Source organism: Puma concolor, chromosome B4 (assembly GCF_028749965.1).
Source record: "Puma concolor isolate L17-30 chromosome B4, mPumCon1.1.hap2, whole genome shotgun sequence".
NCBI lineage: Eukaryota > Metazoa > Chordata > Mammalia > Carnivora > Felidae > Puma > Puma concolor.
This window is the reverse complement of record NC_141673.1, coordinates 42,126,634-42,153,468: the sequence shown is the minus strand read 5'-3', so window position 1 is coordinate 42,153,468 and position 26,835 is coordinate 42,126,634. Positions and strand designations below refer to the sequence as shown.

Here is a 26,835-nt window from a genome sequence, read left to right as displayed (position 1 = left end):
ATCTAGAACTTCCTACCTAATCTCCATTCCTTTAGTACTTTGTTTTCACCTGAATTTCCAACAAAAAAGAAATAAAGAGTTCTGAAAATAATTCACATAGAGTCTGTTAGCTCTCAGGAATAGGCTTAATTCTAGGTAATTAATCTCATTTTAGTGTTTGTAGGGGCTCCAAGGGGTCCTATAAATAGGAAGACTTCACACATAGCCTACATGGATAGTTGATCCTGCCTATGTTTAATAAAATTCATTAATACTTTTCCCAAATTCTAAATTCTGTAAATAATGACCTTCAAATCCATTAAATTGGCCAGTTCATTCTGTTTGAAAAGCTGTACTAAAAGCTTAATAGGAGTGTGTAGGTAAGGAGAAATAATGAAACAGAAAAACTTGAGGATTGCTTTGTACTCATTTGTCAAAATTATAATACATCTTTGATGAATAATATGCTAAATGATAGAGTTACTAACTATACTGAAGTGAATTATGGACTTAAGAGAATAGAAGTAGACTGAAATTCTGAGGCTGAAAAATATCTAGAATAGAATATAATTCTGTTGGTAAATTAGGATCCTCAGAATCTTGCTCACTCATTCAGCTGTGAACTCATTTATTATTGATTACCATGAAAAATGGTCTTGGTAGTTAAGCATTCTGGATGTCTGGATTTTGGTTAAACCAGAGTTTACTATGTGGAACATGTGTAATTTTCATTTAAATAAATAATTCCTTTTTACAAGGAAATCTAGAGCTCAAATTTTATAAAACTTGTGTTTTGCAGATCCTTTTTTGATCATTCAATGCATAGTGCATTGCCTCTTGGAATATATTTGGCAACCAAATTTTGGATGTATGTAACATGGTTCTTCTGGTTTTGGAATGATATCCTTTGGTTATAAAGGTCTTATCTAAAGCAAATTTTGTTATTTAAATGAGTGTTTTATAATAATTTAACATTTGGGACTTAAGTATCCATGATTTGTTGCAGTAGAACAATATTTCTAGAAAAATAACGTGTGAACCAATGTAAATATTGCTCTTAAATGTTTCATATTTAATAGATTGCTTTTGACAGCCGCTTTTAATAACAATATCAGAAATAATAATAGTAGCTACTATTTAGTATTTGAGTGTTTAAAGGGTATTTTCTTAAATACTTTGTACTCGTTTAGTACACATTCTATATGTTAATATTGTTATCTCCATTTTATACATGAGAAAATTTAGGCTTAAATAGGTTAAGCTGTTATCCTTGCCCAAGGCTACACAGCTAGTCTCTGGTAAGGCTGGGATAGAAACACATACTTGTCTGCTTCTATAACACCCATTCAAAACCTTTTTACTAAACTGTGATTTTCGTGTTTTAGTACCAGACTATGTACGCTAAATATTTTCTTAATATCACAACTTTTTATTTTGTTGTGGAGGATAACAGTTAATTTCCTTTTGCTTTATGAAAAAGCACGCTGTGCTGTATCTTCAAATATTTGCTAATTATTTCAATGTAGTATACTTTTACAAAAGTAATATAATCTGAAATTGTAAATGTGTGTGTGCATGTGTGTGTATCAAAGAAATAAGGACAGGGTCACCTTTTGATATTTTTACATAGAAAAAGCTCAATCAGTAAGACAGTCTGTTTTATTAAAATAAAGGCACATGTTTCACAAATGTCTACTAAAATCATTTTTTAAAACATTACTATAAAAAATATATAAAGTAGATTTTAAGTAACATGCAGTTTTTGGTGACTTATAGCTATTCTGAACGATTTTAATTACTATCTAGTTTCACTTCACAGTCGTGTATGTTATAACATTGTGTTCTTTTTGTTGTCTGTGTTTTAAACAAAAACAAAATACTGAAAAAAAATGCTTATTTTGAGACTGAGGCACAGTCTTACGTTTTTACAGCGTTATATGATTACTTTCAGAAAGTGGAGTGCTTTTTAAATATTTTTTTTTAGCGTAAGTATCTTTTGAAATGTTGCCATGTGACAGTTTTCACTAGCTCATTCTGCATTGTACTAAACTTTGACATAAACATTATTCAAGGATTTATTAACCATTAGAATTATCTTATTGAAACATTTAGTATAAGTAAAATAGATCTTCTTATTTTCATTGCCTCATCTATTATAAATTTATAAAAAGCACTGACCTCTGAAATGACTTTAGTATTCCAGACATACTTTCTAACTTTGTTTCCTAAATTGGACAGTAAATTTTACATCCCGAAAAAAGTCAGATTGACATTTCAGAATAATTTTAGACTGTTGCTGTTCTCTTAATCTGTTGTGCATATAAGTGGAGAAAAGCTGGAAAATTAGTAAATTATAAATATTGAAAACTTCATGCCAGAGAGTTTTATGTAGTCTGATTTGAGTTTTTTGTTCCTTTTTTGGAGACAATAAATAGCTATGCAAGTTTCTAAGCTAGGGAGTTGAGAATGTGAGAGGTAGATTTTGAGAGGAAGGTCAGCACAATCAAATCTGTTTAACTTGTTCTATTTGAATAATTGTGTCTTTAGAACAGATTGGCATATAGTTCATTTTTTAGATGCACTGAACAAATTGCATATATTTTTCAAATAAAAATTATAGTATGAAAATACCAAGTTTCATACTTGTCTGCACAGGAGTGATGATCATAGTACTGTCTCACAGAAGTCTTGAGCATGAATGTAATAAAGCTTAGGATACCTGACATGTAACAAATGTAAATAAGTATGTGTTATTATCTTCTGCATGACTTTTTGGATCATTGTGTCTGTCTACATCAGTTTTAACTGTGCATTTATGGTTTCTTTTATTCAGATGTTTGTATATGTGTATATGCTACTCATGGAATGTGGAATGAAATCACAAATAACTTTAAATTCTGATTATAAAAAATTGTTTTATACTTATCTATGTTTTAAAAGAACCATATCTCTAGACCTTATATGATATTAGAGCTATATTTTTTTTGTTTTTAAGTGTTAAACTTCTGAGACCAGAGATAGGAACTCAAGAAACCTATAGGAAGAAAACAGAAAGAACCCAGAATAATTTATAATGGAAGCACAAGGGGTGTTAGGCAGGAAAGAGTCATGAGGTTCATGATATAAAATAATGATTAAGATATAGAGTTAAAATAGCAGCTGTTATCAGGGACTGCCTCTCTTATTGACCTCAGCCTCTCTGTTGTTGCTTGTACCACTTTCCTCGTGCAACTCATGACTGCGTATGTAATTAAAACTGATTCGACTAGTTGTGGAAAATAAGAGTTACAGTCAATTTTTATTATTTGTGGTAATTATGTTCTATAAAGTTGCTGCAAACACTGAATTAGCAAATACTAAACCTATTGCTTCTGGAGAAGAAGAAAATGTCAGGCTCTGGTCACATTTTTGTCCATCAGTCAGTACATAACCTTGGTTTTATGTGTTTCTGTTTCAGTACCAAATTTAAGATTTATCACTGATTGATTAACATCGGACTCACAGCCAGCCGCACTATAACCCATGCCTGAACAAAGCTTATATCTGATATTTTCTCTGTAAGGCACATCACAGCCCTCATGTGTTTAGGAACGTGAGATAACACCTCAGCACTTCACTAGGAGGCCATTTTAAACAGTAAAATCACCAACAAAAAACACAAAAAGGCAAAAGTGTGGCACAGAATAGACCTTTCAACTCAGCTGGCATTACGTGCATAGGGAGATACATATTTTTTGCTACTTTGCACATACCCATGATGACTAAAAAAGTACCGTGAATATTGATTTTAGGGTTACAAATAAATTTTATAGGAAGTAGGCATGAGGATCAACTGTATAAACTTTAGTTTCTCATAATATACCCAACTTAAGTGTTATTGTGGTGATAATGAATTTTATATTGATATAAACTATTCTTACAAGTGAGTTCTTAGTGTTTTCTATTATTCATTAAATAATTGTCATCTCAGGGTCGCCTGGGTTGCTCAGTTGATCAAGCAAGAGACTTCAGCTCAGATCATGATCTCACGGATCGTGAGTTCGAGCCCCATGTCGGTCTCTATGCTGACAGCTCAGAGCCTGGGTCCTGCTTCAGATTCTGTGTCTCCCTTTCTCTCTGCCCCTCCCCCACTCACACTCTATCTCTCTCTCAAAAATAAACATTAAAAAAATAGTAATTATCATCTCCTATATACCTTATATTTATTCAGCGCTTTTTGGTTTATAGTTCTTTCAAATCTATTATGTGACCTGGTTCTCAGAGCAATTCTTTGAGATTAGAAAAACCACACAAATCCTAATCCTGTTTTCCAACTGATGGAAGGAACCCTTGAGGTTCAGAGAAGTTGTATGTCTTGCTCAAAGTCATATGGATAGGTTATCAAGAGTCTAGTATAGCACCCACCTTTTTGATGTGATAACAGTGTATCTTCAAATGTGAACATAATTTTAAGTTTTTAAACCTTGCTGGAAAGCAACATGTAGAAAGAGCTTTAAACATATCCTTAACTGGGGTGCCTGAGTGGCTCAGTTGAGTGTTCAGCTCTTGATTTCGGCCCAGTTTATGATCTCATGGTCCTGAGATCAAGGCCCTTGTCAGGCTCTGTGCTAGGCTTGGAGCATGCTTGAGATTCTCTCTCTCTCTCCACCCCCTCAGTCCCCCTCCCCCGGCCCGCCCCCCCCCCCCCATGTGCATGCTCATGCTCTCTCTCTCTCTCTCTCTCTCTCTCTCTCTCTCTCTCTCTCTCCCTCCCTTCCTCCCTCCTCCCTCTCTCCTTCCCTCCCTCCCTCCCTCTCTCTCTGTCTCTCTCTCTCTCTCTCTCCAAACAAACAAAAAACCCTTAAACATTCATAAGTAAATCATAAGAGACAAGATCAAAAATGTATTTACAAAGCTGTTTATCATAGTACTAATAGGAAAAAAAAAATGGAAACAACCTGAGTATCCATCCTGAATGGGAAATAGTTTTTATCAATTAGCTATGTGTAGTATGGGATAAAATCGCCATTAATAATGCTTTTCTAAGACTTGATGTGGGCTTATACTTAGGATGTAATAAGTGAAAAAATAAATTATATTTACAGAGTGATTCTAATTTTAAAATGTGTAAAGGATAAGAGTTGAAAAGTGAGTACATGTAATGTTAACAGTTGTTATCTCTGTGTTAGATTCATGACTGATTTTATTTTGTTTCTTGTCCTTTTATTTGAAAATGTTGTTCATTGACCATGTTTCTCTTATAATCAGACAACTCCGAAATTCAGTCATAGCCAGTACAATCAGTTGTTTATTGTGTTGGCACCACTTGTGAAATATTGATGATAGGTTATTAGAAATTTTATGTCTAAAAATAAATTAGTTTTCAGTCAGATTTTAAGCATAAACTGAAGATAGATACAAAGCTCTTCTGGAACTGGGATGACTACATATATAAAAATGAAGACATTGAAGAATTCTTGTTTTCACCATCCTCTCCTATGCATTTTTCTCTTAAGCATTTTTTCCTGTAGTTTACTGTTAGAGGACTTCTTTAGTTTTTTTGTGTGTATCTTTTCTAGTTTACTTGTAATAGTCTCTAAGCTTTTTAATGCCTATCTTCAGGTATCCAGTCACCACCAATGGTGAATTCTGACAATATTACTATAAATATTCTTCTATATCATTTGTGTGTGTGTGTGTGTGCGCGCGCGTGTGTGTGTGTGTGTATGTGTCTCTGAAGTTATTAAAGATAATCTCTAATTTATTTCTTAATTCATGTGTATTTGACTACTCTGTATAATGAATGATGTGAGGGGAGCGTGTGTGTGTCTTCCTTTCTGCTTATTCGGGAACTCATTGCTCCAACATACCCTTTCCTCACTCAGTTGCAGTATCAACCTTGATATTTATCAGTTTTTCTCTACTCTGTTCAGTTTATTGATCTCTTGTGCCACTACTGTATTATCTTACTACTATATCTTTCCTTCCTTCCTTCCTTCCTTCCTTCCTTCCTTCCTTCCTTCCTTCCTTCCTTCCTTCTTCCTTTCTTTCTCTCCTTTTCTTCCTTCATTCCCCCCTCCCTGCTTTCCTCCCTTCCCTTTCTTCCTTCCAATACACACAGTTATATCAGTTTTAGGTGTACAATAATTGTGATTAAGCAATTCTATACGTTACTCAGTGCTCACCATTGTAAGTGTATTCTTGATCCCCTTCTCCTGTTTCACCCCCTCCCACCACCTCCCCACTAAAGCTTTTTTCTTAAATCATGATATCTGTTAGGCCAAGTTTCCCAGCATTTTTGTTTCTCAGGAATGTTTTAGTTTTTTGGCCCTTTGTGCTTCTGATTAAATTTTTTAAGATTAGCTGTTTAAGTTCTGTGAAAAGCCTAATGCAATTTTGATTGAAATTCTATTTAAGCTATAGAATAATTTAAAGAAAAGTGAATTCTTTTGATGTTTAGATCTTTGCCATTACAAAGTAACATAGACTGGCTAGCTTAAACAACAGAAATTAATTTCCTCACACTTCTGTATCAGGATGCCAGCATGATTATATTCAGGTGAGGATTCTCTTCCTGTCTTACAGGTAGGCACCTCCTCCCTGTGTCCCATAGAGCAGGGGGAGAGAGTGAGGTTTCTTTCTTCCTTCTAAATCTTACATAGCTGCAGTCCTATTAGATTAGGGTCGCACCCTTAGTAACTTAATTACCTCCTAGAGACCGTATTTCCAGAAACAGTTGCATTAGAGGCTAGGGCTTCATATGAACTTGGGGGGTAGGGGGAGCGGGGGGGGGGGGCGGGGGACATGATTCAGTCCATAGCAGAGGGCCAGAGGGACTAATGGGAATTCTGCCTTTTTATTCTTATCCGCATGTTCCATACCACTTAATACAAATTAAGAACAACCCCAAACAGCTTGCCTCGCCAGAGTTGTTGTCTTTTCTTGACCTCAGGTTGAACTTTATGGTATAGTGTGGCATTTCCCCTTTTTGAAGCTGTCTCTGGTATTTTGTAGATAGTTGATTAATTTGATTTACTGTTTTTATTTTATTTTGTTGTGTATTATGGTAAATCAGAGCTGCAGTTCACAGCAGGCATCAAAGTAACATCCAAGTGGATTAAAGAGTTAAATGTAAAACAATATTCCATAAACATTTAAATGAAAATATTGACGACACGTACTTCTTTTTTTATTTAATTAGAAGACTAAACGTAAAAGCAAAAGTACAAGTTAAGTCAAATAGAGCTTCTTTTACTTCTAAAATTGACAACTTTTTTCTTTGATGAAAATGTGGTAGTCAAGCAATATGTATTGTTAGCAGGATTATAAATTGGCATATCTTTCTGGAAATAGTCTGACAGTATAAAAAATATACATCAAGCCTTAAATATGTTCATACCCAAAGATATTGTCTCCATAATATTTAAGGGCCTAGGATATTCTGCTGAGTGCTTTGGAGAAGCAGAATAGCACAGGTAAAAAGAGCCCAGATTTTAATATTTCCTCCACCTCTAATTTACTCTGCAGCTTTGGACTGTTTAGTTAACCTCTGCCTCAGGTTTGTCACCTGTTAACGTGGGGATAACTATAGTATATATCGTAGTTTTCATGCAGATTAAATGGCAAATAGTCAATTAATAAGTGTTATTTGTTTTACTAGTGTTCATAAAACACCATGGTCTCAATTTTGATTAAAAATGCAGAATACCGAATATAAAAGGAATTATCTCTGGATTGTGGAGGTATTTTTGCCTTTATACTTTTTAGTGTGTTTTTTTTTTCTTTTAATCAGGAAAAAAAAAAGTTGTTTTAAACCTTTACAAAGAACAACCAGGCCATTTGTGGAGAGTTTGTAAATTTTTGTTTTTAAGTTTAAAAATTAACTGGTGTGACCTATTATTAAAGCTAAGTTCAAACTACCATTTGAAGATATCTAATCTCCACACTTTTAAAGACCAAGCAAAGAAATTGTTTAAGTTCATCTGATATTTAATTCTTGAATATCCCTTTCAAAACTGTAGACATTTATTGAGCTGCTGTTTAGCCCCCTCACAAATTTAGTCCAGGCTGTAAGAAGCTGAGCTATTTAGTTACATTTAGCACCTTTTGAAATTGTTATAGTGAATAAAGGTCCTGCTCCTGAATAGTACCAGACTTTGTATTCTTTGCATATACATTTAGCCAGCTTTATTCTCGAGATTCTTAGTTGTTGATACTTGTGCCAACATAAAATCTTGAAAATGGTATTTGAGTATTTCAGATATTTGTGTCTCAGAAAATTGTTGCTCTAGCAACATTATTTTTCTTAGTGTTATTTAAAATAGTTTTTGATTCCTCATTTATATTTATAAAGGTTAGTACATTTCTTACATTTTCATTAGGTAGAAAAATGTGAACATGGAAACTTCTGTTTTAAGAAAGTTTCTAAATAGTTTTCTAAAATTAAGATCAATTTGTGTTCACAAAAGCAATGGAAAGAATTTAAAAGCAGCCTTTTATTTATTTATTTTTTTTAATTTTTTTTTTTTCAACGTTTATTTATTTTTGGGACAGAGAGAGACAGAGCATGAACGGGGGAGGGGCAGAGAGAGAGGGAGACACAGAATCGGAAACAGGCTCCAGGCTCTGAGCCATCAGCCCAGAGCCTGACGCGGGGCTCGAACTCACGGACCGCGAGATCGTGACCTGGCTGAAGTCGGACGCTTAACCGACTGCGCCACCCAGGCGCCCCTAAAAGCAGCCTTTTAAATGCATGGGTGTGATATCTAAAGTAGTAGATATATAAAGATTTTAATGCAAAGAGATAAAGCAATATATTAATATAACTTTGAAGATGAGAATTCCCTTCATTTTTGATCAAAAGGAGTAATGGTCATTTAAAAATAATGATTCACTGAATTTTTAATGCATCACTGACTTTTTTAAAGGGTCAGATAAGCCAATCGTACATGACTTAAAGTTTATAAAGAAATCACATTTTTACTTTTTCCATTCAGTTATGAACATAATTTAAAAGTATATTTATTTTGATGTAATAATAGATAAATCAGCTTGTATTTTTTTTTATTGTTAGGTGTTTTGTGTGTGTGTGCATGCATGTGAGCACGTATGGTAAAATTTTACAGATTATAAGTTTACCTATAATAGTAATTCATTTATCATTGCTTTAGATTCCTTAACTTTAGTCACATCTCAATTTTTTATTTATCCATCTTCCATTCCTTGCCAATAGTGTTGCACTTTTCTACAATTTTGGAAAATCTTGGAAATCAGATCCAGGGATTATTAAAGCTACAGAAGAACAAAAGAAAAAGGTAGCAAGATAGAATCTAACTAGTCACATGTGTTTGTGAAATTATCAGTATTTATACCAGTTATTAGAGTACAAAGAAAGAAACTGTCTTTTAGAACATAAAAAAGAAGTTTCAAACCAAACTGAGATTGTGCGTAATTATTGCTCACCCTCGATACTCCTGAATGCCTGTCCTTACACTTCCATGACATTTTTAAATTTCATGTTTCTGTCCTTTATAAGAATTGTGATTGCTTTGAGGGATGAGTACAATATTTTAAACATCTCTGTAAACCCTCAGCAAATAGTAATGAATTCAGTAAATGTTTGTTAAATGTGTAACTGGAAGACCAAAAAAGTGGTTGATAGTGCACATATTTTGTTTTAATAATATTTTTATACACCACACACACACCTTATATATGCATGTATATATGTGTGTGTGTGTATATCTATATCTATATCTAATCCACAGCACCTCTCACCTAAAGCTCAGGTACTTAGGAAACCAAATTGACAGTCTGAAGGTGTCACATAAGAGAATTAGACTGGAGGCAGTTAAATTATCTTAAGAGCTATTTTATCCAGTCTCTGAAAACAAAACAAATCCTAATGAATTATTTCTGTCTATGAAACACTAGAGCACTAGCAAGTTCCTAGGGACTAATCCCCCCTTCTCTAGGCTGCAGAGAGGTTGCTACCCTTATATTTAGTTTTCTTTAGACATTACTGCTAATTGATTTGCTAGGTTTTCTTAGTCATAATCCAGTTCTGAAGATTTCAGTTCTTTATTGAACTTAAGTTTATTTTCATGTCTTAGTCATCACAGCCTATATAGTCCTGTTCTTAGGGTAGGTAACTTAGTTGTATTCTCAGAGGAGTATCCCCCTAAGTTTAGAGTTGTTTTCATATATCCAAGAAATAAAATTCCTGTGTTCACATTACAATGAAATAGCAGAAGTAAATGAATGAAAGATTTTATTATTTTGAACTGAAAACATTGGTTAATTAAAAATGAACATCATGTTTAGTGATTCATATTGATGGCACTATAGTTGGTGAACATTGTTCAGTTTGAATAAAATATATATATTTTTTAATTCACAGACAATAGTTGAACTTGCAGAGACAGGAAGTCTGGACCTCAGTATATTCTGCAGTACCTGTTTGGTAGTATTTTTTTTTCTTTATTCTTTCCTTTCTCTTCCCATGGCAGTGGCATAGCATAGAAGGGGTGGGGAACAAGGAGAACAGTTTCTTCTGCTGAGCACATTTCAGGCCCTCCACATTCCCCCACAAGTACCTTTTAGACCGTAGTACAAGAAGAAAGATGGTAAAAAGATGTCTCCTCCCAATCTGCTTATTCACCCTGGTGGTAGACCTGGACTATACTTCTGATTCGAGGTGCCATTCATTCATATTCATCCTTAATCTCTTTTTCTTTCTTAATATGTAACTCAACAAAGAAACTAAGCAATAAAGTACTAACAAGGTTTACTATGATTCTCTAATATTGTTTTCCCAGGTATTTTTAAGAAAAAATTTATTCTATTTAAAGGTCACAGTGGGAAAATCCGTTAGATAACTTTTAAGACAACAAGGCCTATAAAATGGTTCCGTTTGAGTAGTTATCTCTTTGTAGTAGAGTGTTTTTGCAGCTTTGAGCACTGTTTTGTCATTGATATTAAAAGTTGTCAAACCAGGTCATAAAGAAAGATATAAATGAAACTAAATAGCATTTATTTATGGAATCAGGTATAGTAATACTGACATTGTTTATTTTCATAGACATCCCAGATTTCTATAGCATAATACTGTTTTGTGTTTTAATTATTTTCTTAATATTTATGATTAGTTCTTGTGAAAAATCTATAGACTGCCACAGTGGTTAAACCATGTTTTCCTTTGTAAAAATAGAAATAATCCCTAAATCATACCTGAAACTAAATGCTCTTTTATACTTTTAAGATATACATTACAACTGAACTAATGTCTTAACATGTGAATAATAACAAGATAATTGACTTAATTCAGGATTATGGAGTGGGTCTTTGAAATGGAGCTGTAACTCTACAGATCCTTTAAGTTGTTTCACCTAACATTCTTTGACCAAACAGTTATGATTTTCAGTATTCAGAATGTATACTGCTTTACTTTTGGTAACAACTTTAGGGTGCTGACTAGATTCTCTTGCACTTTTCAATCATTCTTTATAAAAAGGTTTTTGTTTCTATGCTTTACAATGGTTAATTTACAGAATTGGCACCTTAATGTTCAGAACATTTTTATATTCCGCTGTTCTTTGGAAATATTATTTTGTTCTACAAAGCCAAAAATGAATTGGCTGATATGTTTGCCATACGGCAAACAGATTCTTTATAGAGTCACTCAGTATATTTCATTGTTAAATAAATATCTGATGGCAAGAACAAGACTATTTTTATTATCATAGTATAAATGTTTTGTTATATGTTGTGTTATTGTAAGCTGTGTACTTCTGGATAGATAATTCAAACTGACAGAGGTAGCTGTCATAATATCGGTGTCCTTCACTTTGATGAATAGACAAGTCCTTAAGAAGACATATATAAATCAGAATTTCCTAAAAATGAATTAGTTACTCTGTAAGTGAACTGAGGAGCCTATCATGTTTAGGAGCCTTTTGTCAGTGTTTGTTCAGAATTCATTGACAAGTATTGCCCAAAGGGGAAATGTAGCTGAGGGTTGGAGGTGGGGGTAGAGTTTGTTTAATACATCCTTCTTCTTTCTCCTAAATAGCTTTAATTTCATATCTGTGGTAAAGAATAAGTGGCACTTTTTTTTAAGGGTTCACAGATCACTTTAGTACATGTAAGGACCACATAGTCCACCTATGCTTTTTTCCTAGTACCTAAGAATGGTGTCTAACCTATTGCAAACTAGTAGAGAAACGGCAGTGGTTTTTTTGAAACACCAGTAAAGGATATTATAGATTTTGTTTCTGGCATGGGTTGATAACTAGCTCATGTCACGTATCCAGCATTAGGTCTGGGTAGCCCTTCGGAGGTCACTAATGAGTTCTTTTAGTCACTTGACTGATTCAGAGTAAAATAGAGAAACTTTTCGCCATACTTAAAATAGTATGGCATCATAAACATGAATTTTTTTATTACTTGTCAAGAGCTGAATAATGTATTTTATGTTTTTGCAAGTAATAGGGACTCCCTAAACTCGTTAAGCATGGTGTACTTTCTCAGATGGGTCATGCAGTTCAGCAGAAAAGATGCTGTACCTTAATCTCCGAGATCTCAGGAGCCACTGAAAGAGAAAGATATGTACACTTATTGCTTTTTGCTAGATTTGTTAACTTTGGGAAGACATTTTATTAATGACTTTGAATTTTATTTTATTTTAAAAATTTTTTTAAACATTTATTTATTTTTGAGAGAAAGAAACAGAGCATGAGTGGGAGAGGGGCAGAGAAAGAGGGACACAGAATTGGAAGCAGGCTCCAGGCTCTGAGCTGTCAGCACAGAGCCAGATGCGGGGCTCAAACTCATGGATCATGAGATCATGACCTGAGCTGAAGTCCGACACCCAACCGACTGAGCCACCCAGGCACCCCTAATGACTTTGAATTTTAAGAGGTTCTTTTATTCACTTCGAACTTGACCTTCCTTTTACTAAGGAACAATTTCCTTTTATTAAACAAGAACCAGTATCATGACCATTAATCACAATAAATTTTCATTTGGAAGCCTGGAGAGTGATTTTTTTTAATCAGAAATGTGAGGGATGTGAATTAAATATAGTACCATTCATTACAATAGCAAATAGGTCTGTGATTCTTAATTGCTTTTGTAAAGTTATGGTTCTGCCCCATTCTTAGGAGTTTATATTCCACACTAGCCCTATCCTGTCTTTTCTTTGTTGTTGCAATTGAAATTCCATTGAAGAAAACAATAGTGGTTTTTTTATTTTGTTCTTTTGGAAATAGAGTTTTGTTTTCTTCTTAATTGTATTTTGAGAAAATAAATGTTCAGCTTTCCTTTCTTCAGTATAATGCCTTTCATAATCTTTTAACATGCTTGTTAACAGATACGGAAACCAGTGAGGTCCAAACACTGTGGTGTATGCAACCGCTGTATAGCAAAATTCGATCATCATTGCCCATGGGTGGGTAACTGTGTAGGTAAGTTTTATTAATGATTTCTAGGTATGTTGTTCATTTAAGTTACTCTAGGTAACTAATGAATTACAGTATTAAATTAGATGTTAGAAACTTCATTCCTACACCCTACTACAGCCCCATTCCTCCCAGTTATCTTCTGGTTGATAAAACAGCAACTCAGCTGTGAGAAAGTTATAAAACCAGTGTCTAGGAATGATTGATATTTCTCTATCAGTTCTTTCTGGTGCCGCCTCTTTCCTGTTTTCTTTATTGGGTAATAGTGAAATCGATAAGGAGGCAGAATAGTATTGTGTTTTAGTTAAGCTGAAGAAAGTAAGGCAATAAAAATATCTGGAAGGATGTTGTGTACAGAAGCAGAGAGGGATGACCGATGGAATTCTGTATACCTCAGTACTCAAGAATGGTGTGGTCCAAGGAGGTGAACTAAGTGGTCTGAGAGATAACCCTAAGGATTTTATGAGGTGACAGCAGGGAAGCATTACAGAGATTGCATAACCGTTGAGAAGAAGCCTTTAAAAAGTTGGATTATAAGGTTTATACAAATAAAGATAAAATAGAGTTATTTTAAACCTCACAAAACAAAATACATTAAAACTCAGAATTGAGATTCATTTGGCTCATTGGGACTCTTGACTTCAGAATGAATGTCATTGCAGTCCTTATATCTTTGCGTGTAGTTACAAGCATTCTTATTTTAAGACTTTTATTAAAACATTTATTTTCCTGAGGAGCATTTAATCAAGTAAGTAATGTATGTGTTTATTGTCCAAATTGTATCACACCTTTCATGGCATTTGTCTATCCCCATCCCCAAAAGGTGTATTTCTAGTTGTTTTTTCTTAGCTGAAAAAAATTGCTTCTGTGTTGTTCTTTAGGTGCAGGCAACCATAGATACTTTATGGGCTACCTATTCTTCTTGCTTTTTATGATCTGCTGGATGATTTATGGTTGTATTTCTTGTGAGTACAATTAGCTTTTTACCTTCTTAAGACAATTGTATACTTTTGCGTATTACCATGTTAGCAAAATATAATGGTGATAAGTCTTTTAACTAAAAATGAACGGCTTTGGACACCTTACTGCACTGAAGCATAAGGAAAAAATAGATATAGAACTATAAACATACTCAACATATAGCATAATCAACAGAATTATAGTTAATTGTGAAAAACATGTTAGCCTAATAGGCTTTGCAAAGCTTCTGGGTAAAATACATCAACATTTTTCACATCACGTGCTTGCCTTACTCTAGTAGCTTACAGATTTTGTGACTGTGCTAGTTGCTCTTCCTTACCAGACAGTTGGGAAAGTATAGTGAACTTCACACAGAACTTGAAATATTTTGAAAAGTAAGGTGTAGTTATTGCCTACTGGAGAATATTAAAAGTTACTCTTTTAAGAATAAATTGCCATTCACTTGATCATATGGGTATAGAGGAAATGATGTTTTTGTTTTGTTTTGTTTTTTACATTGAGAACATGGTTTGAGAAGGGTTTAAATGAAGATGTTAGTTGCTATGCTTCAGGGCTTGGTGGTACTTATCATAATATATTTTATAGCCGGGCTTAAAAATAGGACTTGGAAGGATGATTTCCTAGTCCTCTTCTCCCACAGATGTTAAGAATAATGTCTGTTATTGCCCTGATGAAAAAGGAGGCTACTTCCTCAGATAGAGATTAATGGAGAGAAATATTTGATAAAAGATCTTGACCTAACTTCTGGCCCAACACACCAGAGAGAGAATACGGCCTAAAGCAGCAGTAGTTTTTATGGCAGCAGCTCTCAAAGAGGAGGCTTTTGTTTTGGAAAAAGCCTCTCTCACGGAGGTGATCTCATTGTATTTATTATATGTTCCCCCCCAAAAAAAAATTTTTTTTACTTATATGCATGTCACCTTATCTCTGTATAAAGATGTTAATCATTATATGTAGGCAATGCCAATCAAATAAAAACTATACTATTTAAGTACAGTGGTTTTTTTTTTTTTTTTTTTTTAATTTTTTTTTTCAACGTTTATTTATTTTTTTTGGGACAGAGCGAGACAGAGCATGAACGGGGGAGGGGCAGAGAGAGAGGGAGACACAGAATCAGAAACAGGCTCCAGGCTCTGAGCCATCAGCCCAGAGCCTGACGCGGGGCTCGAACTCCCGGACCGTGAGATCGTGAGACCTGGCTGAAGTCGGATGCTTAACCGACTGCGCCACCGAGGCGCCCCGTTTTTTTGTTTTTTAAGATTGCTGCTTTGTCCATTTCTATCTTTGCTCTGATTTTTTCACTGATGTAGAAAGGGATTATTTAGAAGTATAAAAGTATAAACAATTTGTATCGAAAGTTATTGGTTAAATCTAGACTTTTGGATCATGTTTTCTAAGTGGTGCCTCTTGCAGTTGTCTTGTCTTCGTGAGGTGGTTGGATGATTACTGAGTAAATGTGAAACTTCTGTTCTCATTTTAGACTGGGGACTCCACTGTGAGACCACTTACACCAAGGATGGATTTTGGACATATATTACTCAAATTGCTACATGTTCACCTTGGATGTTTTGGATGTTTCTGAACAGTATTTTTCATTTCATGTGGGTGGCTGTATTACTCATGTGTCAGATGTACCAGGTATGTGCAAGTACATGGCTGGTTCTTTAGTGTGCTGACAACTCTTAAAACTCCATTCCTTGTTGAAAGATAATAATGCATTCTGTTTCCAACCAATCCAGCTTTTCAAGGATTAAAATTTTCCACTTAGTTTCCTTCCTCTTCCTTTACTCTTTACTTTTCCTTTCTAGCTCCCACTCTCCCTCCTCCTCTCCTTCTTATAGTATGAATTTTTTTATATTATGAATTTTCAATACTACTTGTGACAAAACGTATTTCTGTTGTTCCTGATTCAGCTATATCCATTTGGATATAGGTGTGAGCTCAGATCGATGATGCCATTAGTTTTGTGTTTATTCATAATGTTTTATTACCTACAAATATCAGTATTTATTCAAGAGTCTTTTTTTAAATTAAGGATTTTTGGGGCGCCTGGGTGGCGCAGTCGGTTGGGCGTCCGACTTCAGCCAGGTCACGATCTCGCGGTCCGTGAGTTCGAGCCCCGCGTCAGGCTCTGGGCTGATGGCTCAGAGCCTGGAGCCTGTTTCCGATTCTGTGTCTCCCTCTCTCTCTGCCCCTCCCCCGTTCATGCTCTGTCTCTCTCTGTCCCAAAAATAAATAAACGTTGAAAAAAAAAAAATTAAATTAAGGATTTTTTTGAAAGCTCTTTTTTAAAGGGGCTCATGGAGAGGTGGTCTGTGTACATAGTGTCCATCTCTCCCCAAGCCCAATGCCAAATAACCTGTGCTTTAAACATTTTTCCTGTTTAACTGGCTACTTTTCACCAGAGTCAAAGTGATACCATGTAAACAAGCTTGATAATCTCCTAATGGAAAAACAGAAACAAATTTCACCACTTTTTCCCCCTTGAGAATTAACTTCTTTTACATTAAAACTTATTTTCCATCAGAGGGAGTTAATGGTTTGCTTTCTCTTACCTCCTAGATATCATGTTTAGGTATCACTACAAATGAAAGAATGAATGCCAGAAGATATAAGCACTTTAAAGTCACAACAACATCTATTGAAAGCCCATTCAAGTACGTACATGTTTATAAATTTAATATTTTATTTTGGCATATAAAATTCCTTACTAACCAAACTTAGCAAATATCTAGTGAATACATCAAAGAGAAATATTTTTTTTAGGTATGTCAATAGGATATGAAACAGGGAATTTTTCTTTTGGTTAGCAATATGTAAAATAGCTTAGAAATCCTACTGAATTCTAAGATTTCTGCCAGACATAGCATTGGTTAGTTTACCATAACTGTAGAATTCATCACATTAACTGCATGTGAATTTGTAACATTTTTTTTCTTATTTGCACAATTCTAACTCTATGATCTACTAACATTTGGTATAAACAGAAATCTTTATACATTAACATTCAGCTTTAACATTGCCATAAGTTTTTACAAGTTTTCACTGATAAATGAATGTATCCAGAGAATTGAAATATGATTTTTAAAATATAATCAAGTGAAATTTGTATATAGGGAAATTTTCTAGACTCTAGGGCAGCTGCTTTTCAGTGTGAATTATTTTATTTGTCCTTTGAATGACAGAAAAATTTCCATAGGCATAGTTTTATTTTATATTTCCTTTTTTTAATTGAGGTGTAATATATAACATTTCAAATGTACAACATAATGATATTTGTATATCTTGAAAAATGACCAACACAATAAGTCTAGCTAACATTTGTCACCATACATAGTTACAGAATTTTTTTTCTTGTGATAAGAACTTTTTAAGATGTGTCTTGGCAACTTTCAAATATGGAACATAGAACTATTAACTGTAGTCACAATGCTGTGCATTATATCCCCATGACTTATTAATTTTATAACTAAGTGTGTACCTTTTGACTCCTCTCACTTGTTTTGCCCACACCACACCTGCAGCCCTCTGAGAATCACCAGTCTATTCCTTGTGAGCTTGGTATTGTTTGTTTAGATTCCATATATAAGTGAGATTATATGGTTTTTGTCTTTATCTTTCTAATTAATTTCACTTAGTCTGAAGCCCTCAAAGTCCATTCATGTTGTCACAAATGGCAAGATTTGCTTATTTTTTATGGCTGAATAATATTGCACGCGCGCGTGTGTGTTGTATGTACATACACATACCACATTTTCTTCATTCATCCATCAGTGAACACTTACGTTGTTTCTATGTCATGACTCTTGTAAATAATGCTGCAGTGAACTTGACGGTACATATATCTTTTCAAATTAGTGGGGTTTTTTTTGTTAGTTTCTTGTTTTTTGTTTTTTGAGGTGTTTTGTTTTTTTTTCCCAGACAAATACTCAGAATTGGAATTGCTGGATCATATGGTAGTTCTAGCTTTAGTTTTTTTGAGGACTCTACTGTTTTCCTAGTAGCTGCAACAATTTAACCTTCCCACCAATAGTGCATAAGACATCCCTATTCTCCACATACTCACCAAACTTGTTAGTTCTTGTCTTTTTGATACTAGCCATCCTAGCAGATGTGAAGTGCTATCTCATTGTGATTTTGATTTGCATTTCTTTGAAGATTAGTGAGCATCTTTTCATGTATCTGTTTGTCATCTCTATGTTTTTGGAAAAATGTCTGTTCAGATCTTCTGCCCATTTTCTGATTGAATTGTTTTTTTCTTTTGAGTTGTATGAGTTCTCTTTGCTCTTGAGTTGTAGTTTTTTATATATTTTGGATATTAATCCCTTATTGTATATGATCTGCACATACTTTTTCCCATTCAGTAGGTTGCCTTCTCATTTTGTCGAGGGTTTCTTTTCTTGTACAGAAGCTTTCTACTTTGATGTAGTCTCACTTGTTTACTTTGCTTTGGTTTATATTAAAAAATTAATTGCCAAAATCCATGTCAAGGAGCTGACCACCTATGTTTTCTTCTAGCAATTCTGTGGTTTCATATCTTGAATTTAAGCCTTTAATCCAGTTTGAATTAATTTTTGTGTGCGGCATAATATAGTGGACCTGTTTCATTCTTTTGTGTGTAGCTGTCCAGTTTTCCCAACATCATTTATTGAAGAGACTATGCTGTTCAGTAGTTCAGATATATAGCTCAAATAGTTCAATATATAGTTCAGATATATATGTATATATTTAATTTTACATTTAGTTTGATGCTGAAAAGTAGTAGTTTCCTAATTATATGAAGTATTTAAAACTTTTGATTTTTACTCAAGCTACTTGGCCTTCAGTTTTTTTGTGATGCTATTAATTATTGCATGCTTCTGGAAAGCATACAAACCATTAAATGAAAGCAAAAATAAGGGAGTTGGGTAGTTTTGAGAATTCTCCCATAGGCACGATTATTATATAAAATGGAAAACTGTGACTGCTTTTCCAGAGGTATTCTTCAAGTCCTAAAATTCCCTGAACTTACCCTTGACATTTCTTTTCTTAAATTGTTACTTTTAGGTACATTGCCAGATTCATGCTGTTTGTAATCATTTTGCCTTTTACTTTCTCAATTTTGGATAGAGTTTGTCTCCTTGCCAAAGAGCTGCCCATCAAGGAAGAGTTTTATAAAAAAAAATTACATAGGACACAGGAATGAAAGAAATGCAGATTTGAATAACTTTAAAATATAATTGTGTAACCCATTAAATTAACAAAAGAGAGAAGAAAAATCAGTGTTGGCAGAACTATGAAGAAACATTAATGCATATATATTTGGTAGAGTTATAAACAAACAGGTTCTTTCTGGAAAGTAACCTGAGTTTTTAAGTTTAGAAAAATATATATTTAACACCAAAATTAAATTAAACTCATATATCAAATTATTGTACTAATAGGCTTTTTCTTTTTCTTTTTGTTGGGGGGATATTTTAGCCATGGATGTGTAAGGAACATTATAGACTTCTTTGAATTTCGATGCTGTGGCCTCTTTCGTCCTGTTATCGTGGACTGGACCAGGCAGTATACAATAGAATATGACCAAATATCAGGATCTGGGTACCAGCTCGTGTAGCAACATCTTTATCCTATGAAGCATATTGCTGAGTGGTGCCTGAAAATTGTGTCTGTCCGTGTCTCTCTCACACTCGAATCCACATTTTTGAACAATAGCATGCTATCCGTAGGGCTAACAGTGGATTTTACAGTCTTTTTTTCAACACTTTATTAACAAAAGTAAACATGGACAGAGCACACTGCCACTTCTGGGAAGAATAAAGATCATAAAAAGGAATTTTAATGGTTCATAATGTGGGAATTCACAACATACTCAACTTTTTGGTTTTGTTCTCATAACATTTTTCACGAAGAAAGAGTGAACTTATTCTGAACTTATTCTGTTGATAGACATGGTATACTGATCAGAAATGTTCAATTCTAGCTAAAACTAAATTTATGATTTATGGCTAAATTTTATGATGCACTCTACTATGACTATTGCATTTAATTCCAGGAGAATGGTCTCAAATTGATTCAGACTAGTATTATGTACATTTTAGAATGTACATGTAAATACTGTGATCAAAATCATGTGGTTTTATTAGGGATCTACTGTAATGTGTCTTCAAGGGCACGAGAAAATAATGTTCACAAGAATATGTGCTAACACTATTTTATTGCCATCAGCTGTTGCAATGCTGATACATTTCTAGTTCAGTGAAATAATTTGTAGTAACCTTGCTCTGAGGTTTTATGGTCTGATTAATAAAGCACTTGCATGAGTATAGTAAGTCATGTTATTTTGTTCAAACTTAAAAGCCCTACTAAGTGCATGATACACCTCATAGAATACTAGCACATACTATCCAGTAAAGCATAAATTAGAATTTAATTTGATGTGCAAACAGTCCAATTTTTAAGAGTTGAGGTAATTTCAAAGCAGAACAAATAAGTTCATGCAAAATTCTCAGTAATAGAGATAAATGGATATACTTCTAGAATTCTGAGCTGCGAAATAAATTGTAAGCAAAATAATGGAGTTTAGCTAAAAATGGAGCATGATCTCTGTACATATAGCACATGTGAATAAAAGAAAAGCTAATGGTATATTCTGGTTTTTAAAAAATGACCTATCAGAAAGAATTTAATCCTCAAGATTATTTCAATTTCCCCAATATTGAATGTTTTGAGGTTTGTTAATGCTGTCTGAAACCATTTCAGAAAGATCTTTGTTAAATGTGATGCACTGATCAATTTTTGTTGCAGCATTTCCATACTCTCACGGTGAACTATTAGTCACTGCTTCCATAAATATTGTTTACAGAGTGAGACTTGGTTTAGTCCTCTTAAGTGCTGTAGCAAACTGTGGTTCGAGCAACCTGTGGGAAACCTGTGAGAGGGAATGGGCTTGGGGGAGAGTGGGGAAAGGGTGGTCAGACTGATGACAGATCCTAGACCAGTGTAAAGATTGTGTATCTGTATATAAATAATTTATCAAATAGTTTTCTCTTTGTGTCTGTATGTGTTAGTGTATTCAAAGCTGCTCATTTCATTTTATCCAACCAAAAAGAAAAGGGAGATAACCTAATGAGCTTCTAGTGATGTTCAATATTGCTGTTAATAGGCATTATACCCTGCAAGTTCCACTGCATGTCTGAAGCTTGGTAAAATTAGTATTCTCTGTAAAATGCAGATTACAGGTATTAAAGCAATCTAGTGGTATACCCGCCCCTTGCCTTAGTAAGAGGAGCAGTGAAAATGTATATAGTTGATGTTCAGTATTTCCAAGTACCATTTTTATATAGTAGTTTCTTTGACCATAAGTCACACATCAGAAAGATTACCTTTAGTGTATTTGAGTGTTTTAATATTAGAAAATTGGCATACGTACTTTATTTTTGAAAAGGGAAAAGATGGGTGTGGGGTGGCAATAGCATTGTGCCATTTTGTCATAGAATGTAAAAAATTGGTTAACTTTACAAATGTCTCTGCTAGTTTTGACTACTAATTGGGGGAAATTTTAGATAATTTTTAAATTCAAAGTTATTTATAAAAGGCTAGAATTTGTTTTAATTTTTTGTATTTTGAGCCACTTCACATGAAGACTCGGTTGCAATTTTTATTGGATACATTTTTATTAACAGTCGAATATAATGGTGGTATTCTCAAGAGTTTGGATAAGAGTGTTGTTACCATGTTCTTTCTTTGTGGTACAATATTCTTTTCAGTGCAAAAGAGATGTCTTTCAGTTCAATAGAAAAGATACTCTAGATACAGAAGTACGTGGAAAATACTAGCAATGTTAATGCTTTCGTACTAACCATCTCGCAGTGCCGGTAAGATCTATAGTTTAGAGATGGTCAGGTGGTCAGATAGCCAGGAGCCAGCTATGCAGCAGTGTACTGTACCGTCCGTTTACTTACTTTATAAGTCCTGTGTGTGGAACCAGCTTAACCCAGTTCTAAAGTTGTGTATGAAGGTGACCCTTTGGGGAATAGTTCATATTAGCTTAATTGGATACTTACAGCAAATAGGAACTTACTTCTCAGCCCGGAACATGAATTACTTCTTTGGAGTTTTTTTCCTTCACATTTTTGTTCCCAGGAATTTATTTGAAATATTAATAGGCATAAAGCAGTATCATTATACTTAAGCTATGGATATTTTTATTTTATATTTTCTTTATTTATAACTGTGCCAAGTATTATTTTGCTACTTACTGTGTTACTCTGTGGAAAGAAAAACCTGTAAAGTGTTTAATAAATTAGCTCTCCTTACATAAATTAAATCTGTTAAAATTTTGTAAAATATTAATCAGAATAAATATTGACTCTTAAGCGTGTGTTTGTTTGTTATTTCGTTCAGTTCACTTCAAGAAATTGATGAGACACTGGGTAGTGGTAACCTATTATATTGAAAAGATTATTATGTATATTTGTATCTGGAACCACTACAATTCAAGTGGGAGGACTAGAAATTAGCAAAAGTAAAAGGTGGTGGTAGTATTTTAAAAAACTCTAATCCCATGTCTATGTATATGTATGTAATTAATACTTTTTAAGTAAAAGGAAATTTTTCTTTAAGAATTTTGGATTCCATAGAGTAATTAGGATCCTCAAGGACTGTATGAATCTCCAAGTTTTAAATCTAAGTATTATCTAGAGACACTGTGGTAAAATTTTGGAAAAGGAAACCTACCAAACATTGATCTCAGTCACTTGAAAAGCTATGCATCATAACTTCTTTTTTGGGGAATTTAAAAAGGAGAAATTGTGAAGGTGCCTTTTCCTGCATGTGCATGTCCACATGATTGTTTATGGGTTGAGAACCCAGTGGTATTAAGTATTTTCAGACTGGAATAATTAATACTCATTTCATAATTATTTTATGATGTTTAAAGTAATGCTTCCAGAGCTGTGTAGAGCTCAAGGAACAATATTTTGAACAAGTATAAAAATAAAGCAAATTCTGCAACAAGCCATCAGTTTTCATTCCGGGTATATTTCTCCCCTTCATTGTTGACTTACATGGATCTCCCAGCCCTTCCCAAGATTGGTAGGTTGTACCAAGATAAGGATACCAGATTCTAAGAGTTTATAGAGATAACTGGAAACAAGTGGTATGTATCAGGACAAGAAATCTTAGCTTCTTGTCAAAAAGTAAATCTTCAGTTTCATAAAGTTGTTGGTATTAAGAGTTACTTATTAAATATCTTTGTGTGACTTTACAAAATGGAAAGTCTGTAATTCCAAGTGGGATATTCAGAATGTTCCTTTATCGGGGTCAGCTAAGTCACAAACTCCAGGAAACCAGATGTGCCTTTTAGAAAACTTTTTGCCTTTGGAGTATGAATTTTTTGCTTGGATAAATTTTACCTGAACATCTGTCATCAGACATTTACTCTGATTGAACAATACGTTTTAATAGCAGTGTTTCTAGTACTCCAAAAGAGGGACTGTTTCCATTCAAAGCATCAGAAAGCCTCATTGCTGCTGGCTTGCATCTGTAGGTTTACAGTTTTCATCAAATTTGGAAATTTTCAGTTATTATGTCTTCAAATATTTTTCCTTTTCCCTCCCCCACCCTCAGGAAACTCTAGGTATACATTGATTAGGCAACTTGAGATTGTCCTACAGCTCACGATCAGTTCATTTTTTATTTTTGAGAGAGCACGGGGAAGGGCAGAAGGGGAGGGAGAGAGAATCTTAGACTCCGTGCCCAGTGCGGAGCCCAACGCTGAGATCATGATCTGAGATCATGACCTGAGCTGAAATCAAGAGTTGGACACTTAACTCTGAGCCACCCAGGTGACCCAGTCAGTTCACTTTTTAAATTCTCTTTTTCCCCAGTATTTAGTTTGGATTGTCTTCAGGTCTTTAAGTTCACTTAAATCTTTTTCTGTCTAGTTTAGTCTATTGTCAATACTATTTAGGCATTTAGGGGATTTTTCATCTCCGACACAGTTTTCACCTACAGTGTTTGATTTAGACCATTTTTTATATCTTCTGTCTCTACTGTTTTGAAGATACGGATGGAGTACACTTACAATTAACTTTTTATTTTTTTTATATTTTTAAAAGTGAGAGTGAGTAAGCAGGGGAGGAACAGAGAGAGAGGGAGAGAGAATCCCAAGTAGGCTCTGCTCTCAGCATAGAGCCCAGCACGGGGCTCAGTGTCACAAACTGTGAGATCACGATCTGAGCCAAAGTCAAGAGTCACGCTCAACCAACTGAGCCAACCAGGTGCCCCATAATTAACTTTTAATATCCTTACCTGCTAATTTTCACATCTATGTCAGGTTGGGTTGGTTTTGATTTTTCCTCATTGTTACAGGTTGTATTTTCCTGCTTCTTGGCATGACTAGTAATTTTTTTTTCTTTTCAAATTTTTATTTAAGATGACTAGTAATTTTTGATTTGGTGCCAGACACTATGAATTGAGTACTGGATATTTTTGTATTCCTACAAAAATTGCAGAGCTTTGTTCTGGGATGCAGTTACTTGGAAGCTTCAGTTCTTTCAGATTTTGTTGTTAGCAAGATTGGTTAGGCAGGACCGAGCAATGTTCAATTTAGGATTAATTATTCCCCATTGTTGAGATGAGCAAGAGCAATGTACTCCATCGAAAGCCCCAAGAATTGTGTTTCCCCGTGTCACTGGTGGCAATGAACAGGAACTATTCCCATGTGAGCTCCCATGTGAGCACCAGACTTTGTTCCAAGTCTTTCAGTTGCTTTTTTTCTCTGGTCTTGGACAGTTACCTCACAGGCGCTATCAGCACACGGCTGAAGACTTGCAAGGTGGGGGGTGGGTTGTCCTCTTCATGTCTGTGGAGTTATTTTTCTGTACGGCTCTCTCAGGTCCTTTGAACTCTAGCTGCCTTGGCCCTTCTGGACTCCACTCAGTCTCAACTTGGGGTGCCTCCCAACCCCACCTGTGTTTTCCCTCCTTGCACTACAGCTGTAGCTTGGAAACTCTCAAAACTAGTGAGACTGCTAAGCCTAAGACTGATCTCATTTCCCCATTACTGTTCTTTGTTGCCTGTTGTCCAAGGCCTGAAAACTTTTTTTTTTTTCCGATGTAATTTGTGGTTTTGGTGTTTCAAGTGAGAGGGTAAATCTGGCCTGTTATTTTCATTTTGCTTTAAGTGGAAGTCTGAGTTAACACATTTTTAAAAATTTTGTTTTAATTTCTGATACAGAAAATATTGGTAGATGTAATTGATCATAAACAATAGCTCCTTGGGCTCCTCAACAATTTAAGAATGTAAAGGGGTCCTGAGATTTAAAAAAAAAAAAAAAAAAAAAAAAGTTTGAGAACCGGTGGACCAGATTCCCAGTGCTTCTTTTAATGTTAATGGTTCCATGTGCAACTAAAGGCTCTCGAGTTAAAACAGACTTCTCAACCACATGCTCTCAAGGCCTTCATTACGCTAGTGTGTCCTGTGAATCTACAGCTGTGTGTGTATTGATATAGATTGGTAGCAGCAACACTTGCTAAGCTTAACTGATCCTGAAGATTTTTGGAAACTAGAGTTCCCAGCCCTCCTCAAATATACCAAACCACCACAAGGGACTGAAAACATCCCAGTTGGGTCACTTTAAAAATAAAAGTATTTATTTACCATTCAGCACTTTAATAACACATTTGGATTACTTTTGGGCTACCCTGTTGACTTATTCCAAATGATGAAAGTGATTCCTCCCAGAACAGAGCCTAAACAAAGCCAAATTTCTTCTTCCACTCCTAGAACCACTGGTAGCTAATTTTACATTTTGGGGGGAGCTGTTTGTTATGGCTCCCAATTTAAGAATAATTTTGAGTAGGTTGTTTATTGGGTAGAAACCTCAAATTAGTAGGCACCTGGCAGCTTTGTTTAGAGTAATTTCAGATATCTACTAATATCTCCAATATAATTTGGGAACCTTAGTAGGTATGGGAAATGTTGGTTCTGTGTGGGGAATGGTTTAATATTTACATTTGGGTTACCTGTAGCTACCTAACCAACCTCTCAAAAATTTAGTGGCTTAAAATGGTGTTTTTGTTCACAGATCTCTAGTTTGTTCAGGACTCAACAGGAATAGCTCACCTTGTTCCACCTGGTGTGGGCTGGGATGTTCAAGAACCGGGGACTGGAATAATCTGAAGGCTCACTCATGTCAGTTAATACTGGCTGATGGTCGAGATCTCTCAGTGGAGGCTATGGCTGTAATACCTCCATGTGGTTTGGACTTCCTCAGAACATGGCAGCTGAGTTCCAAGATTAAACTTCCAAAGGGAAAGAGGCAGGCAAAAACCATTGCCTTTTCTAACCTTGCCTTGTCCATCATATTGTGCAAAAAATGAGTCACTAGGTTGGCCTTTATTCAGAGGGAGGGGAATTAGTCTCCGTGTTTTGTTGGGAATGTCACAGAATC

General features: G+C 34.7%; 1 protein-coding gene across 5 annotated transcripts in view; it reads left to right on the top strand.

Annotated features, from left to right (window-relative positions):
* The window catches only part of ZDHHC17 (zDHHC palmitoyltransferase 17), a 109,456-nt gene that overhangs the window by 69,582 nt on the left and 13,039 nt on the right, over nt 1-26,835 (top strand). For 3 of the 5 annotated variants that reach the window (XM_086712777.1, XM_086712781.1, XM_086712778.1), the window contains 8 exons: nt 779-881; nt 9,150-9,272; nt 10,358-10,420; nt 13,328-13,421; nt 14,297-14,380; nt 15,877-16,034; nt 16,959-17,053; nt 19,857-22,756. In XM_086712777.1, coding sequence (XP_086568903.1) covers nt 779-881; nt 9,150-9,272; nt 10,358-10,420; nt 13,328-13,421; nt 14,297-14,380; nt 15,877-16,034; nt 16,959-17,053; nt 19,857-19,995 — 859 coding nt within the window. In that variant the 3' untranslated portion in view covers nt 19,996-22,756. Of the gene's footprint in view, nt 1-778; nt 882-9,149; nt 9,273-10,357; nt 10,421-13,327; nt 13,422-14,296; nt 14,381-15,876; nt 16,035-16,958; nt 17,054-19,505; nt 19,813-19,856; nt 22,757-26,835 lie in introns of those variants that run through there. The other 2 variants (XM_086712779.1, XM_086712782.1) reach the window with 2 other exon arrangements.